This window comes from Scyliorhinus canicula, chromosome 6, assembly GCF_902713615.1.
Source record: "Scyliorhinus canicula chromosome 6, sScyCan1.1, whole genome shotgun sequence".
Lineage (NCBI taxonomy): Eukaryota > Metazoa > Chordata > Chondrichthyes > Carcharhiniformes > Scyliorhinidae > Scyliorhinus > Scyliorhinus canicula.
In genome coordinates, this window is record NC_052151.1 from 201,574,600 (window position 1) to 201,597,642 (window position 23,043).

Below are 23,043 nucleotides of genomic sequence, written 5' to 3' on the forward strand. Positions count from 1 at the left end.
TCTATGTGTGTGTGTGAGAGAGAGCGAGAGAGACACATCCGATGTAACAGGAAACATCAGAAACTGTTGAATCATCACAGCTTAACTTCTTCTAAGAGCCACAACGCACTGCACATGTTCAAGATTCGGAGGCCCCTAAGGTTCTCACCTGGCTGGTCATTTACAAACACCTTTGTGGCTTCATAAGGATTCTTCGTTGCTGAAATACCTTCACTCCAGCGAAAGGCTCAACTGACAGGCGGAGAATTCAGGCCTGCATCAATATCGAGACCGTGTGGTCAATTCTATTTCATCACACTATCTGAATCTAACTTTTGCATGTGTCAAACGGTGAGTTGCATTCAAACATCCAGGGAAAGTGTGTGATAAAGAATAAAATGACATAATTTTTAAAAGATCTTCAGGCAAGTGCTGCTGAAATTTATTTTAAATTAGGAAGAAGAGCCTCTGAAGTTAAACCCAAATATTCTGGATATGCACACAGCCATCATCCAGCCAAATCCACTATGTCAACATTGACAAAGGCTCAGTACTGAGGGAGTGCTGCACTGTCAGAGGGTCAGTACTGAGGGAGTGCCGCACCGTCAGAGGGTCAGTACTGAGGGAGTGCTGCACTGTCAGAGGGTCAGTGCTGAGGTAGTGCTGCACTGTCAGAGGGTCAGTACTGAGGGAGTGCTGCACTGTCACAGGGTCAGTACTGAGGGAGTGCCACACCGTCAGAGGGTCAGTACTGAGGGAGTGCTGCACTGTCAGAGGGTCAGTACTGAGGGAGTGCTGCACTGTCAGAGGGTCAGTACTGAGGGAGTGCTGCACTGTCAGAGGGTCAGTACTGAGGGAGCGCTGCACTGTCAGAGGGTCAGTACTGAAGGAGTGCTGCACTGTCAGTGGGTCAGGACTGAGGGAGTGCTGCATTGTCAGAGGGTCAGTACTGAGGGAGTGCTGCACAGTCAGAGGGTCAGTACTGAGGGAGTGCTGCACTGTCAGAGGATCAGTACTGAGGGAGTGCTGCACTGTCAGAGGGTCAGTACTGAGGGAGTGCTGCACTGTCAGAGGGTCAGTACTGAGGGAGCGTTGCACTGTCAGAGGGTCAGTACTGAGGGAATGCTGCACTGTCAGAGGGTCAGTACTGAGGGAGCGATGCACTGTCAGAGGGTCAGTACTGAGGGAGTGCTGCACTGTCAGAGGTCAGTACTGACGGAGCGCTGCACTGTCAGAGGGTCAGTACTGAAAGAGTGCTGCACTGTCAGAGGGTCAGTACTGATGGAGTGCTGCACTGTCACAGGGTCAGTACTGAGGGAGTGCTGCACTGTCAGATGGTCAGTACTGAGGGAGAGCTGCACTGTTGGAGGGTCAGTACTGAGGGAGTGCTGCACTGTCAGAGGGTCAGTACTGAGGGAGAGCTGCACTGTCAGAGGGTCAGCACTGAGGGAGTGCTGCACTCTCTGGGTCAGTATTGAGTGAGTGCTGCACTGTCAGACGGTCAGTACTGTGATAGTGCTGCACTGTTAGACGGTCAGTACTTAAGGAGTGCTGGACTGTCAGAGAGTCAGTACTGTGGGAGTGCTGCACTGTCAGAGGGTCAGTATTGAAGGAGTGCTGCACTGTCAGAGGGTCAGTACTGAGGGAGTGCTGCACTGTCAGAGGGTCAGTACTGAGGGAGCGCAGCACTGTCAGAGGGACAGTATTGAGGCAGTGCTGCACTGTCAGAGGGTCAGTACTGAGGGAGGGCTGCACTCTCAGAGGGTCAGTACTGAGAGAATGCTGCACTGTCAGAGAGTCAGTACTGAGGGAGTGCCACACTGTTAGAGGTTCAGTACTGAGTGAGGGCTGCACTCAGAGGGTCAGTACTGAGGGAGTGCTGCAGTGTCAGAGGGTCAGTACTGAGGGAGTGCTGCACTGTGGGAGGGTCAGTACTGAGGGAGTGCTGCACTGTCAGTGGGTCAGTACTGAGGGAGTGCTGCACTGTCAGAGGTTCAGTACTGAGGGAGTGCTGCACTGTCAGAGGGTCAGTACTGAGGGAGTGCTACACTGTCAGAGGGTCAGTACTGAGTGAGGGCTGCACTCAAAGGGACAGTACTGAGGGAGTGCTGCAGTGTCAGAGGGTCAGTACTGAGGGAGTGCTGCACTGTCAGAGGGTCAGTACTGAGGGAGCGCTGCACTGTCAGAGGGTCAGTCCTGAGGGAGTGCTGCACTGTCCGAGGGTCAGTACTGATGGAATGCTGCACTGTCAGAGGGTCAGTACCGAGGGAGTGCTGCACTGTCAGAGGGTCAGTACTGAGGGAGAGCTGCACTGTCAGAGGGTCAGTACTGAGTGACCGCTGCACTGTCAGAGGGTCAGTACTGAGGGAGTGCTGCATTGTCAGAGAGTCAGTACTGAGGGAGTGCTGCATTGTCAGAGGGTCAGTACTGAGGGAGTGCTGCACTGTCAGAGGGTCAGTACTGAGGGAGTGCTGCACTGTCAGAGGGTCAGTACTGAGGGAGTGCTGCACTGTCAGAGTGTCAATAGTGAGGGAGTGCTGCACTGTCAGAGGGTCAGTATTGAAGGAGTGCTGCACTGTCAGAGGGTCAGTACTGAGGAAGTGCTGCACTGTCAGAGGGTCAGTACTGAGGGAGCGCAGCACTGTCAGAGGGACAGTATTGAGGCAGTGCTGCACTGTCAGAGGGTCAGTACTGAGGGAGGGCTGCACTCTCAGAGGGTCAGTACTGAGAGAATGCTGCACTGTCAGAGAGTCAGTACTGAGGGAGTGCCGCACTGTTAGAGGTTCAGTACTGAGTGAGGGCTGCACTCAGAGGGTCAGTACTGAGGGAGTGCTGCAGTGTCAGAGGGTCAGTACTGAGGGAGTGCTGCACTGTCAGTGGGTCAGTACTGAGGGAGTGCTGCACTGTCAGAGGTTCAGTACTGAGGGAGTGCTGCACTGTCAGAGGGTCAGTACTGAGGGAGTGCTACACTGTCAGAGGGTCAGTACTGAGTGAGGGCTGCACTCAAAGGGACAGTACTGAGGGAGTGCTGCAGTGTCAAAGGGTCAGTACTGAGGGAATGCTGCACTGTCAGAGGGTCAGTACTGAGGGAGCGCTGCACTTTCAGAGGGTCAGTCCTGAGGGAGTGCTGCACTGTCCGAGGGTCAGTACTGATGGAATGCTGCACTGTCAGAGGGTCAGTACCGAGGGAGTGCTGCACTGTCAGAGGGTCAGTACTGAGGGAGAGCTGCACTGTCAGAGGGTCAGTACTGAGTGACCGCTGCACTGTCAGAGGGTGAGTACTGAGGGAGTGCTGCATTGTCAGATAGTCAGTACTGAGGGAGTGCTGCATTGTCAGAGGGTCAGTACTGAGGGAGTGCTGCACTGTCAGAGGGTCAGTACTGAGGGAGTGCTGCACTGTCAGAGGGTCAGTACTGAGGGAGTGCTGCACTGTCAGAGTGTCAATAGTGAGGGAGTGCTGCACTGTCAGAGGGTCAGTACTGATGGAGTGCTGCACTGTCAGAGGGTCAGTACTGAGGGCGTGCTGCACTGTCAGAGTGTCAGTACTGAGAGAGTGCTGCACTGTCGGAGGGTAAGTACTGAGGGAGTGCTGCACTGTCAGAGGGTCAGTACTGAGGGAGTGCTGCACTGTCAGAGGGTCAGTACTGATGGAGTGCTGCACTCTCAGAGGGTCAGTACTGAGGGAGTGCTGCATTGTCAGAGGGTCTGTACTGAGGGAGCGCTGCACTGTCAGAGGGTCAGTACTGAGGGAGTGCTGCATTTGATTAATCTATTTAGAGGGGATCCATTGCAGGCTGTACAGGCGAAGGGCAGAATCTGTTAACTCTCCCCAGAAAAGCTGGTGTGAATCAACCATCTTTCTCCAGAGGCATGCTGCCTGTAAGCACTGTCTTTCCTACGCCAGAGAGTCCTGAAGTCAGGCCACGAACTGAACGCATAGTTTGATGACGGACAGTGCCTCTCCAGAAAGGAGTGAACACGGTGCTTTGAAAAACTGCAGGAAATTTAGTATGGGCTCTAACACAATGACTGTAATCCAAAAGACGACTGTGGATAAAGTTTGCTAGGAACCATCATCTGAAGCAAAGGCTCTTTTCTCTTTCATGTATGTTTTTCCCCCTTTTCCACCCTTCTGTTTGTGTGCCTGACGTGGGTGGAGAGGGTGGGAAGGCAAGTCAAAGTAGGAGTTAGGTACTTACGTTTAGCCAACTGTTTCCGCTGCATATTTCATCATTTTTTTTGTAAACAAACAGTTATTGTGTTTCAACTTACAAACCTGGTGAGTGTAATTGTTGGACAGCCAAGAGCCAAAGACCTTTGGTGTTTTTATAAGAATGATTCCTTAATTCGCTTGTGTTGTGACTCCGGGGTCTGTGGGGCTGGAATTGACCGCTCATGAGTCCAGCGTGTTATAACAGGGGGCTTGGGTCCGGGATCTTTGGAATGGCAGACAGCAAAGTTTGGGTTACAGTATAAATTAACCAAAACGACACCAGGTTTGCAGTAATATAGCAAGGTGTGTTCTGGAAGTTGATGAGCATTTTCTGCAGGTGCATAACTTGTCATGGGTTTATTCAAAAGAGCTTCGAAAATACAAGCTAGTCAAATTGGTAGTTGAATTAGAAATACCAGCTGGAGCTGAAAAGGTGGAGATAATCGAAGCGATTGCTCAGCATTTAAATCAGTGCAGCATCAGGGACATTTTCTGAGGACGTTGAGTTGGAGAGAATTCAGTTGCAGTTGGAGTGTGAAAGGCAATGGAGAAGAACAGAAATGGAAATGGAACAGAAAAGGCAAAAGGAACAAGAACGAGAAATGGTGATGCAGCAAAGAGAAATGGAAATGAAGCATAAGGAAAAGGAAAAAGAGAAGTGGAGATGGAAATGAGGACGTTGGAAGTAGAGAAAGGCCTCCATCGTACGGCACTAGAAATGGGTGGGAAGCTGCCAAAAAGTAGAGAAGAGCTTAATCCTAGAACAGAACCCAGTGGTGATATTGTTAAACTTATACAGGCTCTCCCAAAACTCGGTGAGAAGGTGAAACCCTTTTTTAGGGTTTTTTGAGAAAATAGTAAAGCAAATGGAGTTGCCGAGAGAAAAGTGGACATTACTCACGCAGGGCAAACTGACCGGACAAGCACAGGAGGTTCAGGAAGTTTATGCCTTCTCTTTCAGTAGCACAGTGGTTAGCACAGTTACATTCACAGCGCCAGGGTCCCAGGTTCGATTCCCGGCTTGGGTCAGTGTCTGTGCGGAGTCTGCACGTCCTCCCTGTGTGTGCGTGGGTTTCCTCCGGGTGCTCCGGTTTCCTCCCACAGTCCAAAGATGTGCAGGTTAGGTGGATTGGCCATGATCAATTGCCCTTAGGTTAGGTGGTTGCTGGGTTACGGGGATAGGGTGGAGGTGTGGGCTTAAGTAGGGTGCTCTTTCCAAGAGCCAGTGCAGACTCGATGGGCCGAATGGCCTCCTTCTGCACCATAAATTCTATGATTTTATGAATTCCGACCAGGTAACAAATGCGAATCTGGATGCGTATGAATTGGTTTCTGAAGCATATAGGCATAACATTTTGGAATTTAAGAAGACAGCCAGGACAAGCTTAAATAGTATTTGAAAGGGTTAAACAGAACAATTTTACTACGAACATTGGGACTTGCATCGAACTATGAGACTCTGAGAGAGGTCATTCTCTTAGAGGAATTTAAGAATTCCTTACCTTCGATAATATGAACTCATGTTGAAGACCAGAGGGAACAAACTTCACGGCAAGCAGCAATTATGGCCGACGATTCCGAGCTAATCCATAATTTAAACATTTGTTCCATCACCCCCATGATTTTGAAAAGGATAGGAAGTGGGAGAGTGAGAGGAAGGCAGGGAGACAAGGTAAGGAACGGATAGCTGGTAATGTTCCGAGATCTCCTTTTGTCTACAAAATTATGAGAGGTATGGACAGGGTAGATAGCAACAAGCTTTTCCCAAGAGTGGGGCTGTCAATCACATGGGGTCATGATTTCAAGGTGAGAGGGGGAAAGTTTAAGGGAGATGGGCGTGGAAAGTTTTTTACGCAGAGGGTGATGGGTGCCTGGAACGCTTTGCCAGCGGAGGTGGTAGAGGCGGGCACAATAGCATCCGGACAGATATATGAACGGGTGGGAAACAGAGAAGTAGATCCTTGGAAAATAGGCGACAGGTTTAGATAAAGGATCTGGATCGGCGCAGGCTGGGAGGGCCGAAGGGCCTGTTGCTGTGCTGTAATTTTCTTTGTTCTTTGTTCTTTGTTCCTACTCCAACCAGGAAGGGAGGTACTGAGGGTTAAGGTGTAAAAGCTTTGGTGTCACCATTGTAAAAAGATGGGACATGTTTGTTCGGCATGTTGGAAGTTACAAGGAAAGCCCATGGGATTTGCGGGAGTTTATAAGGAGGATGGTGAAAAGGGAACAAAAGTGGAGAATTCCCCAGGGCAGACTGTAGCTGGACTTTGGTGAACTGAGGGAAACACTACTTTTGGAGCAGGTGAATGAGGTGGATGAGAGACATGCTGGGTTTCTGTCTCAGGGGAAAGTCACCCCATGTTCCTCAACAGATGTAGCCAAACCCATAACAAGCTGAAGGGACACAGGTGCTACTCAAACTCTTACCGGAGGAGGAATTGTTTCTCCCTCCAGAGAGCTCAATGAAAGCTGAGGTATTGGTGAATGGGATAGATGGAGTTTGTTTCCCAGTTCCATTGTATAAAGTACAGGTGGAGTGTGATTTAGTGCCAGCTCCAGTATTTGTCAGGCTGGTTCAGGGATTCCCAGTGGACAGGGTAGACCAACTTTGGGGGAATGATTTGGTAGGAGTGTAGGTTGTAGCTTCACACGAGATTACAGAAAGTCGGAGGGGGGTACTGCAGATAGTACATGAGATGCCAACGGTAGGTCATGTGGGAGGGAGGAAAACACATTGGGCATCAAATGACTCAGCAAAAGACATGTTGAAAGACCCTAATCACATATCAAATGATGGTGGGAGTGAACCAGATTCCGAGAATTCTAAGACCAAAGTCTTAGAACTCAAAGAAAGAGGAGTTTGAATTTTAGTCGTATTAACAGGGGTGAAGATTCAGATGGGAGTTCTGAATTTGGTTTTGGTTCTGATCTTGAACAAGTGGCAAATAATCCTTCCAAAGCTGGGAAAGAAGACAGAAAATCGGAAGAAGGAAGTAACTCGGGCTTTTCCAAAAGTAATTTGCTCCGGCCTCTTGTAGCAAAGCCATTGCCATTCAATTAGGTGCAAATATTCCCCAGAACTTGCTGCTTTGAAGGGAAATGTACGCGACAGCATGACAGCAGTTGGTCAGGATGAGGACAGTATCTCTCATCCACCTCATTCCCCTGCTCCAGAAGTAGTGTTTCCCTAAGTTCTCCTATGTCCATCTGCAGTCTGCCCTGGAGAATTCTCCACTACTGTTCCCTTTTCATGATTCTCCTTATAAACTCCCACAAGTCCCATGGGCTTTCCGTGTAACTTCCAACATGCCGAACAAACATGTCCCATCTTTTTACAACGATGACACCTAAGCTTTTGAGTCACACCTTCACCCTCAGTACCTCCCTTCCTGGTCGGAGGAGGAGATCTCGGAACATTCCCAGCTATCCGTTCCTTACCTTGTCTCACTCTCCCACTTCCTATCCTTTTCAAAATTATGAGGGTGATGGAACAAATGTTTAAATTATGGATTAGCTGATAATCGTTGGCCATAATTGCTGCTTGCCGTGAAGATTGTACCCTCTGGTCTTCAACATGGGTTCTTATTATCGAAGGTGAGGAATTCTTAAATTCCTCTAAGAGAAGACGGTTTGGTGATACCGAACAGACAGCTGGCTCACCCACATCCTTTTAACGGTCCACGGTGCCTCTTCAAGGCAAAAGAAGCAAATAGCAAAGGAGGTGAAATCATCGGTAATCAATTGCTTTTGAAAATTGAGAGGAAGGTCGATGGAGAACCATGTAGTGATCCTGCCACCACATCTGTTAGCTAAAACCAGGAAGTTCCTCAATCAATACATTGCTATCCCCGATTTTGAAAGCAAAGCAGGAAAGTTGAAATCTGGAAAGAACAAATTAGAACATAGAACAGTACAGCACAGAACAGGCCCTTCGGCCCTCAATGTTGTGCCGAGCAATGATCACCCTACTCAAACCCACGTATCCACCCTATACCCGTAACCCAACAACCCCCCCCTTAACCTTACTTTTATTAGGACACTACGGGCAATTTAGCACGGCCAATCTACCTAACCCGCACATCTTTGGACTGTGGGAGGAAACCGGAGCACCCGGAGGAAACCCACGCACACACGGGGAGGACGTGCAGACTCCACACAGACAGTGACCCAAGCTGGGGATCGAACCTGGGACCCTGGAGCTGTGAAGCATTTATGCTAACCACCATGCTACCGTGCTGCCCTGTTCCAGCTCGTATTACCAATTGGAGATAAGGGGCGACATTCTCCGTCCCGCCAGCCCCGTATTCTGGCGCGGCCCACCCCCTGCCAGCAGCGGGCATCTCCAATCCTACAGCCGGCCATTGGGCCGCCCCAACGCCATTGGGAAACCCGTGGGCGGGTGGGGGGGGGGGGGGGGGGGGGTGCGCTGCTGGCGAAGTGGAGTGTACCCCGGCCGACGGAGAATCCCACAGCCGGGCTCTGATTGAGGAAACTCCGACGGGAAGGTAAATGCTGTAAATCAAAGAACGCCGCAGACAGTCAGTCAACTCTGCAGAGATTCAACCCTCAGTTATTACTGGTTGCTGAAGGTAGCCACGTGAAGGAAAAGAAAGATCATAAAGCTGGAAGGGTTGAAGAGTGTTTATTGGCTAAAAATGCACCCCATATTTCCCTCAGCATTGCCAATAGCACTTCCAGTTTCGATACAGGAGATCCTTGGGTAAACATTGTTTGGACAATCAGAAAAGATTGGCGGCACTATACAAGATACTGAAAAAGTATAGGCAGACTTGGGAAACACCAAGGGACACTCTGTTAATTAATCATGATGTAGTCATAAGAAACTCTGAATAATGCCTCAGCCGTCTCGACTAAAACCACGGTAACTGGCTCAGTTAGAGACTGATATACAATGCGCGTTGGACATGTTGCAGAAAAAAGCGAAACCATCGTGGTGGACAGATCGGCAAGTGGAGTTCGGGAGATTGACGGCCATGTTAGTGGGCGAAGGAGCGCTGGCCGGCCTCGACATTTCCAGACCATAATCCACTTGCGCTGATAGAGAAGGTTAAAAGTCAGATTTCAAGGTTATTCCATTGGAGTTTATCATGACCGCAGTTCAATATTAAAATGGTACATATTCCCGGAAAGGCTAACACGATTGGGGGATGCTTTGACACGTGTTCAAGGGCCGAGTAGTTACCAATGTAGAGACTGGGAAGAGGACTTGTATGCTGGTGATGAATATGTGTTTGCGATTTATATCTTGCATATCTCAGAATGAAAAGTCTGTGTCCTGAGATTTCATTTTATTGGGGGGGGGGGGGGGGATGGTATGTAACGGTCCTTCCTGTTTACTCTTTATTTCCCTTTTCTTTTCTTTTGCTGCTACATTTTTGATCCATGGATGATTTATGGAAATGTGTCTTTAAGTCAGCCTGTATCCTTAATTCAAGCAAAAGAAAGGAGTGGCCTGTGCCTTTAATTCAAGTAGGAGCCTGTGCTGGTTTGGACTGGACCTGTGGACTGGCTGGCACCAATGGCAGAGATTGGTCGGGTCTCGGTTTGATTGCTTTGGCTGATGGTCGATGATTGACCCAAAAGGCTGTGCTGTGCCCAGTAACAGGCGGTGATTGGAGCTCCCACTGGAATGTTTTCAGAGTCAGGAGGTTTTCAGTTTGGTTTCAGTTTGACCTCTGGCAGCTTAGAGAGAAGGCCCACTCTCTCCTCCCTCCGTTGTTCTCCAGAGAGGCTGAACTGGGAGAGTGCCTGGATGAATCTGTTTCGAGGGGAACCATTGCAGGCTGTCCAGGCGGAGGACAGAATCCGTTAACTCTCCCCAGAGAAGCTGGTGTGAATTGACTATATTTCTCTGGAGGGCCTGCTGCCTGTGAGCTCTGTCTTTTCTACACTCCATGGGCCTGAAATCAGGCCACGAATTGAAAGCACAGTTTGATGAAACAGGGTATCAGTCTCTCCAGGAAAGAAGTGAATACGGTGCTTTGAAAAATTGCAGGAAAGCCAGGACGGGCTGCGACATAAGGACTGTGAACTACAATCTTACTGTGAGGAAAGCATGCTCGGAACCATCATCTGAAACAAAGACTCTTTTCTCTTTCACGTTTCTCTTTCAGTGTTGCTGCAGGCGGGATCTTGCTGTGAACACAATGGACGCTGGTTGCACCAGTTGTGGGCCCTCCGACTGCCTCGCTGCACCTTGCTTTGCCCCTATCCGTTTCATGTTGAGCACGGACGCTGCACCACGGCATAAATTGTCTGAGTTTCCTGCGGCTTTGCTCCGTTTTCCTGCAAGTTCAAAGGGGCAACGTTAACAAAGAACCTTCCAATGCGTGGTCCCCAATCCCATTCAGGCCCTGAGCTGAATTTCAGACCACCTCTCCTGATCGGCAGTGTCGCTCGGCTCCAGACTGTTGCTCAAGCCAATCAGAACCATCAGGGGCCCCATGAGTCTCCTGGGTTATTATCACCTTCTCCCCTTCCTCTCCTCATCTGCCACTCTGTTATCCCCCATGCCCTACCCTGCACCTAGTTCCATTGACCCATCACCCACCCTGGTTGCTGATACATAAGAACATAAGAACATAAGAACATAAGAACATAAGAACTAGGAGCAGGAGTAGGCCATCTGGCCCCTCGAGCCTGCTCCGCCATTCAATGAGATCATGGCTGATCTTTTTGTGGACTCAGCTCCACTTTCCGGCCCGAACACCATAACCCTTAATCCCTTTATTCTTCAAAAAACTATCTATCTTTACCTTAAAAACATGTAATGAAGAAGCCTCAACTGCTTCACTGGGCAAGGAATTCCATAGATTCACAACCCTTTGGGTGAAGAAGTTCCTCCTAAACTCAGTCCGAAATCTACTTCCCCTTATTTTGAGGCTATGCCCCCTAGTTCTCCTGTCACCCGCCAGTGGAAACAACCTGCCCGCATCTATCCTATCTATTCCCTTCATAATTTTAAATGTTTCTATAAGATCCCCCCTCATCCTTCTAAATTCCAACGAGTACAGTCCCAGTCTACTCAACCTCTCCTCATAATCCAACCCCTCCAGCTCTGTGATTAACCTAGTGAATCTCCTCTGCACACCCTCCAGCGCCAGTACGTCCTTTCTCAAGTAAGGAGACCAAAACTGAACACAATACTCCAGGTGTGGCCGCACTAACACCTTATACAATTGCAACATAACCTCCCTAGTGTTAAACTCCATCCCTCTGGCAATGAAGGACAAAATTCCATTTGCCTTCTTAATCACCTGTTGCACTTGTAAACCAACCTTCTGTGACTCATGCACTAGCACACCCAAGTCTCTCTGAACAGCGGCATGCTTTAATATTTTATCGTTTAAATAATAATCCCGTTTGCTGTTATTCCTACCAAAATGGATAACCTCACATTTGTCAACATTGTATTCCATCTGCCAGACCCGAGCCCATTCACTTAACCTATCCAAATCCCTCTGCAGACTTCCAGTATCCTCTGCACTTTTCGCTTTACCACTCATCTTAGTGTCATCTGCAAACTTGGACACATTGCACTTGGTCCCCAACTCCAAATCATCTATGTAAATTGTGAACAATTGTGGGCCCAACACGTGTTACCATTCAGGTTACCATTCAGGAAATACTTCAATCCTGAACATCTCTTCAAACATTCCCATGCCTTTACCATTCCTATCACTGTCACCCCCTCAGGCCCCCAGAACCCTCCCTGCTTTTGAAACCTCCTCCAGCACCCACAGCCCTCCCTATCTCTGTAACCTCCTCCAGTCCCTATAATCCTCCCTATCTCTGACACCTCCTCCAGAACCTACAGCCCTCCCTATCGCTGTAACCTCCTCCAGCCCCAACAATCCTCCCTATCTTTGTAACATCCTACAGTCCCGACAACATTCTTTGTCGGTAACATTCTCCAGTACTACAACCCTTCCTGTCTGTGAAAATTCCTCCAGTAACTGCAATCCTCCCTATCTCAGTAACATCCTCCAGTCCCAAAAACCCTCTCTAACTCTGTAACCTCCTGCAATCCCTACAATCCTCCCTATCTCTGTAACCTCCTCCAGTCCCAACAACCCTCCCTATCTCTGTAACCTCCTCCAGCCCCTACAACCCTCCCTATCTCTGTAACCTCCTCCAGCCCCTACAACCCTCCCTATCTCTGTAACCTCCTGCAGTCCCTACAACCCTCCCTATCTCTGTAACCTCCTCCATCCCCTACAACCCTCCCTATCTCTGTAACCTCCTCCAGCCCCAACAACCCTCCCTATTTCTGTAACCTCCTCCTGTCCCTACAACCCTCCCTATCTCTGTAACCTCCTCCTACCTCTATAATCCTCCCAATATCTGTAACCTCCTCCAGCCCCTACAACTCTCCCTATGTGTAACCTCCTCCAGCTACGACAACCCCCCCCCCCATCTCTGCAAACCCCTCCAGCACCTGGAACCCACCCTAATGCTGTAACCTACAGCCCCAACAGCTCTCTCAATCTGTAATCTCCTTCAGCCCCTACAACCCTCCCAATCTCTGTAATCTCCTTCAACCCCTACATCCCTCCCTATCTCTGTAATCTCCTCCAGCCCCTGCAACCCTCCCTATCTCTGTAACCTCCTCCAGCCCCAACAACCCTCCCTATCTCTGTAACCCCCTCCAGCCCCTACAACCCTCCCTATCTCTGTAACCTCCTCCAGCCCCTACAACCCTCCCTATCTCTGTAACCTCCCCCAGCCCCTACAACCCTCCCTATCTCTGTAACCTCCTCCAGCCCCTCCAACCCTCCCTATCTCTGTAACCTCCTCCAGCCCCTACAACCCTCCCAATCTCTGTAATCTCCTTCAACCCCTACATCCCTCCCTATCTCTGTAACTTCCTCCAGCTTCTACAACCCTCCCTATCCCTGTAACCTTGTCCAGCCCCTACAACCCTCCCTATCTTTGTAACCTCCTTCAGCCCCTACAACCCTCCCTATCTCTGTAATCTCCTCCAGCCCCTGCAACCCTCCCTATCTCTGTAACCTCCTCCAGCCCCTACAACCCTCCCTATCTCTGTAACCTCCTCCAGCTTCTACAACCCTCCCTATCTCTGTAACCTTTTCCAGCCCCTACAACCCTCCCTATCTCTGCAACCTCCTCCAGCCCCTACAACCCTCCCTATCTCTGTAACCTCCTCCAGCCCCTACAACTCTCCCTATGTGTAACCTCCTCCAGCTACGACAACCCCCCCCCCCATCTCTGCAAACCCCTCCAGCACCTGGAATCCACCCTAATGCTGTAACCTACAGCCCCAACAGCCCTCTCAATCTGTAATCTCCTTCAGCCCCTACAACCCTCCCTATCTCTGTAATCTCCTCCAGCCCCTGCAACCCTCCCTATCTCTGTAACCTCCTCCAGCCCCTACAACCCTCCCTATCTCTGTAACCTCCTCCAGCCCCTACAACCCTCCCTATCTCTGCAACCTCCTCCAGCCCCTACAACCCTCCCTATCTCTGTAACCTCCTCCAGCCCCTACAACTCTCCCTATGTGTAACCTCCTCCAGCTACGACAACCCCCCCCCCCCCCCCCATCTCTGCAAACCCCTCCAGCACCTGGAATCCACCCTAATGTGTAACCTACAGCCCCAACAGCCCTCTCAATCTGTAATCTCCTTCAGCCCCTACAACCCTCCCAATCTCTGTAATCTCCTTCAACCCCTACATCCCTCCTATCTCTGTAACCTCCTCCAGCCCCTACAGCCCTCCCTCCCTATCTCTGTAACCTCCTCCAGCTTCTACAACCCTCCCTATCTCTGTAACCTTGTCCAGCCCCTACAACCCTCCCTATCTTTGTAACCTCCTTCAGCCCCTACAACCCTCCCAATCTCTGTAATCTCCTTCAACCCCTACATCCCTCCCTATCTCTGTAATCTCCTCCAGCCCCTGCAACCCTCCCTATCTCTGTAACCTCCTCCAGCCCCAACAACCCTCCCTATCTCTGTAACCCCCTCCAGCCCCTACAACCCTCCCTATCTCTGTAACCTCCTCCAGCCCCTACAACCCTCCCTATCTCTGTAACCTCCCCCAGCCCCTACAACCCTCCCTATCTCTGTAACCTCCTCCAGCCCCTCCAACCCTCCCTATCTCTGTAACCTCCTCCAGCCCCTACAACCCTCCCAATCTCTGTAATCTCCTTCAACCCCTACATCCCTCCCTATCTCTGTAACTTCCTCCAGCTTCTACAACCCTCCCTATCCCTGTAACCTTGTCCAGCCCCTACAACCCTCCCTATCTTTGTAACCTCCTTCAGCCCCTACAACCCTCCCTATCTCTGTAATCTCCTCCAGCCCCTGCAACCCTCCCTATCTCTGTAACCTCCTCCAGCCCCTACAACCCTCCCTATCTCTGTAACCTCCTCCAGCTTCTACAACCCTCCCTATCTCTGTAACCTTTTTCAGCCCCTACAACCCTCCCTATCTCTGCAACCTCCTCCAGCCCCTACAACCCTACCTATCTCTGTAACCTCCTCCAGCCCCTACAACTCTCCCTATGTGTAACCTCCTCCAGCTACGACAACCCCCCCCCCCCCCCCATCTCTGCAAACCCCTCCAGCACCTGGAATCCACCCTAATGCTGTAACCTACAGCCCCAACAGCCCTCTCAATCTGTAATCTCCTTCAGCCCCTACAACCCTCCCTATCTCTGTAATCTCCTCCAGCCCCTGCAACCCTCCCTATCTCTGTAACCTCCTCCAGCCCCTACAACCCTCCCTATCTCTGTAACCTCCTCCAGCCCCTACAACCCTCCCTATCTCTGCAACCTCCTCCAGCCCCTACAACCCTCCCTATCTCTGTAACCTCCTCCAGCCCCTACAACTCTCCCTATGTGTAACCTCCTCCAGCTACGACAACCCCCCCCCCCCCCATCTCTGCAAACCCCTCCAGCACCTGGAATCCACCCTAATGTGTAACCTACAGCCCCAACAGCCCTCTCAATCTGTAATCTCCTTCAGCCCCTACAACCCTCCCAATCTCTGTAATCTCCTTCAACCCCTACATCCCTCCTATCTCTGTAACCTCCTCCAGCCCCTACAGCCCTCCCTCCCTATCTCTGTAACCTCCTCCAGCTTCTACAACCCTCCCTATCTCTGTAACCTTGTCCAGCCCCTACAACCCTCCCTATCTTTGTAACCTCCTTCAGCCCCTACAACCCTCCCAATCTCTGTAACCTCCTCCATCCCCAACAACCCTCCCTATGTCTGTAACCTCCTCCAGTCCCTACAACCCTCCCTATCTCTGTAACCTCCTCCAGCCCCTACAAACCTCCCAATTTCTGTAACCTCCTCCATCCCCAACAACCCTCCCAATCTCTGTAACCTCCTCCATCCCCAACAACCCTCCCTATGTCTGTAACCTCCTCCAGTCCCTACAACCCTCCCTATCTCTGTAACCTCCTCCAGCCCCTACAAACCTCCCAATCTCTGTAACCTCCTCCAGCCCCCGAGAACCCTCCCTATCTCTGCAACCTCCCCCAGCCCCTACAACCCTCCCAATCTCTGTAACCTCCTCCATCCCCAACAACCCTCCCTATGTCTGTAACCTCCTCCAGTCCCTACAACCCTCCCTATCTCTGTAACCTCCTCCAGCCCCTACAAACCTCCCAATCTCTGTAACCTCCTCCATCCCCAACAGCCCTCCCTATCTCTGTAACCTCCCCCAGCCCCGACAACCCTCCCTATCTCTGTAACCTCCTCCAGCCCCTCCAACCCTCCCTAACTCTTTAACCACCTCCAGCCCTACACCCCTTTCCTCTGTAACCTCCACCTGTCTCTTAAACCCTCCCTATCTCTGAAAACTCCGATCGCCATGACAACCCCTCAAGATTTCTGCCCTCCTCCACTTCTGGTGTGTTAAACATCCGCCACTGCCAGTGGAACTACATAAGCGCTGGAAATCCCTCCCTACATCTCCGAGCCTCGTTCTCTCTCTCTCCACCTTTAAGATGCTCCTGAAATGCTCCCTCTTTCCCAGAGCCTGCGGTCAAGCTTCCCTACTATCTCTTCCTGTGGCTCCTCTGGTGAAATATTTTGGTATTCTCAGGGTTCTATCTAATTATTGTTGTTGCTGTTTCATTTTCCAAATACTCACTCTGCGCATCAAATCTTTTGAAGTGCACAGCAACTGCATCGTAGAAAGTGGAAGAAAATGCTCCTTCTCTCCATCGAGCACATTCCACACCCGCCTGCCTAAAGACGGGTGTTCTGCTCTTTATATTGACCATCAACTCAGTGAAAGACACTGGCGCCTCCCAATGCCCAGCCCTACATGGCGAGAGACGCACTAAAGCTCGGGGCAGCTGCCACGAAGGTGTGAGGGGCAAAGTCACCGTCTAGAAGCCTTTTGGGCACCGCACACAGTTCCGGTCTCCATGGGTTTTGGAAACTGTGTGAAACCCCCTCATACACTTGTGATGGAATGTCGTCCGCGGATCCCTGTGAAATTGCACGGAGACAACGGAGAGAGGGAAGTGAGCAAAATACTGCCGATTCTGGAATCTGAGACAAGAACAGAGGATGTCGGAAAAACTCAGCAGGTCCGGCGGCATCTTTCAGGACAGAAACAGAATTAATGTTTCAAGTCTGTGATGAATGTAGGAATTTCAGACCTATTGCATTGTCTGTATTTGCTGCAGTAAAGGTTAAAAGCCTGGGTTAGTGTGTGTGACTGCTGCAGTCATGTTTTTCCAAATTCTGGTTTGCAAGTCAGCTCGGCTTTTTTGCCATGAGGTGAAATTTAAGCATCGTAAAAGTTTGGACTAATGGATTTTTATTTATGTGCAGTGGGTTCCCTGCAGAGTAGTTAATTAGAGACAATGGGCGAGATTCTCCGACCCGTGTCGGAGAATCGCCCGGGGCCGGCATCAATCCCTCCCCCGCTATGTCCCAAATTCTCTGCCACCAGAAATTCGGCGGGGGCGGCAATCCCGCGGGGGCGGGATTCGCGCCGCGCCGGTCGGCGGGCCCCCCCCCCCCCGCGGCGATTCTCCGGCCCGTGTTGGGCCGAAGTCCCGCCGCTGTCAGGCCTCTCCCACCGGCGGGAATCAAAACACCTACCTGACCGGCGGGATTGGCGGCGCGGGCGGGCTCCGGGGTCCTGGGAGGGGCGCAGCGCGACCTGGCCCCAAGGGGTGCCCCCACGGTGGCCTGGCCCGCGATCAGGGCCTACTGATCTGCGGGCGGGCCTGTGCCGTGGGGGCACTCTTTTTCTTCCGCCTTTGCCATGGTCTTCACCATGGTGGAGGCGGAAGAGACCCCCTCCCCTGCGCATGCGCCGGGATGATGTCAGCAGCCGCTGACGCTCCGGCGCTTGCACGGACTTACCCCGGCCGGCGAGGTCCTTTCGGCCCCCGCTGGCTTGGCGCCAAAGGCCGTTCACGCCAGCGGGCGGAGCGGGAACCACTCCGGCTGGAGCCTAGCCCCTCAAGGTGAGGGCTTGGCCCCTAAAGGTGCGGAGACATCCGCACCTTTGGGGCGGCCCGACGCCGGAGTGGTTCACGCCACTCCATGATGCTGGGACCCCCGCCCGGCCGGGTAGAGGAGAATCCCAGCCCTTGTGTTCAACTCAGCAAGATGATGTATTTAATGGGAGGAGCAGGGGTTGAAGCAGTCAGGTGTTGATATCCAGCAATTTAATTTTGGCTGGGAGGCTTCTGAAGAAATAGAACCAGAGATTCTGCCTAGTTCTGACAGGATGTCAGGTCTCTTTCTTTTAAGCATCTCAAAGGACCTCTCTCTTTCTCAAAATGGAGAATTCAAGACATCTCAGTGCAGCTAGTATTTCTGAGTGTAATAAAGTTTGTTTTAATGTACCATATCCCCGTTTCTTTGTGAAATCACACCTGGCAGGAGGTGTCCTTTCCAGTCTTACAAAATTACAATAAATATTGGGGTTTCTGTCCAGTATCCTGTTCACTGTTGGGGTCTGGCCCGTGATTGTCATAAAACTGGGGCTCTTTACTGGGATTTAAAAGTACAATTCCTTGTTTGGCTTGGGTGTGAGTGTGTGAGGAATGGATGCTTTCTTTCAGGTGGCACAATTTAAATAGGGAAAGACTGGAGATGGTTCTTTCAGTGGCAAAAGGTGCTCTTGGTGTGGAAGAGGTGATTTGGGCTGGTTTGCAAAGGCTGATGAAAACTAAAATTTTTGGTTTGGTGGACAAGTCTGTCTGAAGGGGTGAGTAAGATGGAGATGATACAAACTATAGCTCAGCATTCAAACTTGCCAGGGATACAGCCTGAATCATTGGAATTAGTTAGAATTCAATTACAAATGAAACATGGCAGCACGGTAGCATGGTGGTTAGCATAAATGCTTCACAGCTCCAGGATCCCAGGTTCGATTCCCGGCTGGGTCACTGTCTGTGCAGAGTCTGCACGTCCACCCCGTGTGTGCGTGGGTTTCCTCCGGGTGCTCCGGTTTCCTCCCACAGTCCAAAGATGTGCTTGTTAGGTGGATTGGCCATGCTAAATTGCCCGTAGTGTCCTAAAGGTTACGGGGGGGGGGGTTGTTGGGTTACGGGTAGAGGGTGGATATGTGGGTTTGAGTAGGGTGATCATTGCACGGCACAACATCGAGGGCCAAAGGGCCTGTTCTGTGCTGTATTGTTCTATGTTCTATGAGAGAGTCAGGAAAAGAAAAGGAGAGAGTGTCTGTGGCAGAAGAAAAAGAAAGAGGTAGAATTGGAATGATTGGCAAAGGAAGAAAGGGAGAAGTAAAAAGAGAGAAAAGCAATGGAAAATGAGAAAGTATTTGAACTTTGGATACTGGAAGTGAAAAAGAACATCAACGGTGTCATAATATACACCAGTATATCATGGTGCAGACACACACTGATGGACACACACAGGGACCAATCAACGTGTACAAACACCGCAGCCAATCACCAGTTAGAATACACACACTATAAAGGCAGAGGGCACCACGGTTCCCGTTCATTCTGGGTGCTGCCTCTCAGTGTAACAAGAACTCATCCAGCCCAGCACAGACTCACAACACGTGCTGAGAGAATCAACTGGTTCGGACAAGGCTTAGGTCTCTAGTTTAAGTTAGCATCATTTAGACCCACAGTCATCGTGTGTTAGTTAGTTCGAAGTAGTTAATAAAATTGAGTAGAACCTTCATCAGTGTTGGAAGTGTCTGTTCATCTCTCAAGTCTACACTAGCCAACACTTCAAACGGAAAAGGCTGGAGTAAAGGCAGAAGCTGAGGAAGGTCTCGAGGAAGGAGAAACACGTCCTAGCCAAATGCCCAGTAGGGATATGTTTAAATATATTCAAGTACTGCCAAGGTTTGATGAGAAATATGTGGAAATGCTTTGTATCAGCTTTGCGAAAGTGGCTAAGCAATTGAATTGTCTAAAGACCACATGGGTAGTGTTGGTTGAAACAAAGTTGGTCGGTAGAGCTAGTGAGGTGTTTGCATCACTGTCAGAGGAGGAATCTAGGATTATGATCAGGTGAGAAAAAACACATTAAGGGCATATGAACTCGTACCAGAAGCCTACAGACAGAGGTTTAGAAAAATAAGGAAAGAACCATGTCAGGCATATACAGAATTTGAATGAATTGAATAAAGTAAAGAAAAAGAGAAGCGGTGGATGACGTGGGTATCTTTAGTTCAAGAAGGTTAGTAGAATTGCAGCAGAAAGACTCAGAGATAAAGCAGCTGTATCGGAAATCATATACGGAAATAGAACCTGATTTTATAGCAGCTAGAAATAGTGTATTAATGAAAAAATGGAGAACTTTACATATTCACGCAGATGAGAAGTGGACAGATAGTCATCAAGTGGTGTTACCGGTGGGTTATAGAAGGAGGTTAGGCAGGTAGCGCATGAGGCTCCAGTAGGGGGTCATTTAAGAGTAAGGAAAACTCATGCAAAAATACAGAAATATTTTTATTGGCCTGGACTGCATAAGGATGTAGTTGAATTTTGCTGTACATGTCACACATGTCAGGTGATAGGGAAACCTCGGACAAACCAGCACCCTTAATGCCCATTCCAGCATTTGAGTAACATTTTACAAGGGTCCTGACTCAATGCTTGGGACCTCTGACTGAAGCAAAAAGTGGGAATCAGTATTTGTTGGCCATAATGGATGAAGAAAGATTAAAGCAAAGAGAGTTGTAGAGGAGTTAACTATTTTTTTTTTACCAGATATGGACAATCAAAAGAAATCTAATCAGAACAGGGATCCAATTTTATGAAGTTATTCAAGGAAGTTAAGGATAGTTTAAGAGTAAAGCAATTTAACTCAACTATGTATCATCTGGAATCACAGAGGCCGTTAGAAAGGTGGCATCAAACTTTAAAGACCTTGTTAAGGGCCTATAGTCAGGATTATCCAGAGAATTGGGATAAAGCATTTGTACTATAAGCAATTAGTGATGCACCTAATGAATCAATTAAATTCAATCCATTCAAATTGAGGTAGAGGACCACTTAAATTGGTCAAACAGAAATTGGCGAGTCAGCATTTAGAGATTATGTTGTTGGACTATGGAAACTTTAGGAAGAGATTAACTAGAGCTGGTGAGTTGGCTGGAAAACATTTTAAATTGTCACAGCATGTGATAAGAAAGAGGTGGATAAGAAATCAAAAATTTGTAGTTTTGTTAGTGGTGAATAAGTATTAGTATTGTTACCAATGGTAGGTGAACCATTAAAAGCAAGAGTTTGTGGGATTATCAAATTGAAAGGAAATTGAGTGAAGTAAATTATTTGACAGAAGGAGTGTGTATTGTTAATATGCTCAAAGGCTATTTTGATAAAGAAGGAATGAAGGAGGTTGTAACTCAGGGAGAAAGGATAATCCATGTGATTCTGAATTTGACAGTCCTCAAATTAGATTGGACAAAGAGGAAGTGATAAGAAATTGGGATAAAATACTGAGTTACCTTCCAGAAGAAGATCAAAGTGACCTGAAAGAGTTATTGCAGTCACATAGAGTTGTGTGTGGAACTAAATTGAAATATTTAGATTCCGAGAAAAATAACTAACAGGCTTTTCTATGCTTTTGTCGTCTTCCTGTAACAGTACGACACCAACTAAATTGGGAAGTACAAAAGTAATTATACATGAGGTAGATATAGGCAATGCTACTCCGATTAAGCAACACCCATGCAGGCTCAATCCACTAAAGTTAACACAGGTACAAACGGAAATTGAATGATATCATCGATGTGAGTTGCAGCGATTGGAGCTCACCTACTGTGACGGTAGCAAAACTCAATGGAACACAATTGTTTGTGGACTACAGAAAAGTCAACGCAATTACAAAGTTAAATTCATATCCTATTCCATGTTGGAAGACTATGCTGAAAATGTGGCACAAGTGAATTTTATTCCCACACTTGACTTAAAGGGCAATTAATGTGAGTGATGTGGGTGTTGGTGCTGTACTGTTACAGGAAGACGACAAAAGAATAGAAAGGCCTGTTAGTTATTTTTCTCAGAATCTAAATATTTATCAAACAAAATAGTCAATTTCAACCATCGAGAAGGATACATTGAGTTTGGTAATGGCGTTGCAACATTTTGACATTTATGTTGCTGACAATTCATCAGAGACTATTGGATATACAGACCACAATCCATTAAGGTTTTTGGAAAAGTTTAATGCAAGACGTCCGATAAAGTTTATTGCTTCATCCATTTAACTTAAAAATTATACATGTAGCAGGGAGTGAAAACGTGATTGCTAATGCTTTATGATGATATGAAATATGCGAAGGATGGATCGTTCGAAGGTGGAAAAGAAAGATTGACATGGACTGTACTCATGTTTAAGTTTGCATACTTAAATGTAATATGATATGTAACATATGAATTGTTTGTTGTGCTTCGTAATGAGAAATGTTTAGTGTTTAATGGCTTTGGAAAATGAAGCCATCTTTTTATACTGCTGGTTCATTTTTATTAAGGGGCAGGTGTGATGAATGTCAGAATTATGGATGTATTGTATTATAGGTACAGTAAGGGTTAAAAGCCTGTGTATGATAAAATAAATTCCGCATTGCGAGACAGCCAGATATTTTGGGAGTCAGAGGTGCAATTAAAGCACCATAAAAGTTTGGGCAAATACTTTTTATTTACATTATGAGGTTCCCTGCATTCAATTTTTGTTCTATGCATGGGATGTCGGCGTCGCTGGCTGGACCAGCATTTGTTGCCCATCTCTAATTGCCCTTGAACTGACCGGCTCGCCCGGCCATTTCAGAGGGCAATTAAGAGTCAACCAAATTGCCGTGGCTCTGGAGTAACATGGAGGCCAGACCAGGAATGGGTGGCAGATCTTCTCTTTCGGACATTAGTGAATCAGATGGGTTTATAATCCACAGTGGTTTCATGGTCATCTTCAGACTTTTAATTCCAGATTTTTATTCATTTCAAATTTCACCTTCTGCCGTGGTGGGATTTGAACACTGGTCCCCAGAGCATTACCCTGGGCCTCTGAACTAATAGTCCAGTGACAATCCCACTACGCCATGGTCACGCCAATAAATGGAAACTGCTGTCACTGTCCATCACTTGATGTAGAATTAAACAAGGAAACCTGAGTTTAACAAGTGTTGCTCTGCCCAGGAGATGGAATAGAATCTTTGTGCTGTGGGGATGGGGAGAGGGGGCCGGGGGGGGGGGGGGGGGGGGGGGGGGGGAACGGTTAACTCCCTTGGCAATTACTCACGTAGTTGTTGGGAATCGTGGGAGCCCGAGGCAGGCGCTGATCAAGCGGAGTCGAATCTGAAACGAGAGAGGTGGAGAGGTCAAGGGTTGGGATCCCGATGGGGCACAGCTTAATA

At 48.9% G+C, this 23,043-nt stretch overlaps 1 protein-coding gene across 2 annotated transcripts in view; it reads right to left on the reverse strand.

Moving 5' to 3' along the window:
- Positions 1-8,815: 8,815 nt before the first annotated feature.
- The window catches only part of LOC119967803 (signaling lymphocytic activation molecule-like), a 43,116-nt gene continuing 28,888 nt past the window's right edge, over positions 8,816-23,043 (reverse strand). For both annotated transcript variants that reach the window (XM_038800806.1, XM_038800805.1), the window contains 2 exons: positions 22,929-22,984; positions 8,816-10,498 (listed from right to left, as the gene is read on the reverse strand). In XM_038800806.1, coding sequence (XP_038656734.1) covers positions 10,430-10,498; positions 22,929-22,984 — 125 coding nt within the window. In that variant the 3' untranslated portion in view covers positions 8,816-10,429. The remainder of the gene's footprint in view (positions 10,499-22,928; positions 22,985-23,043) is intronic.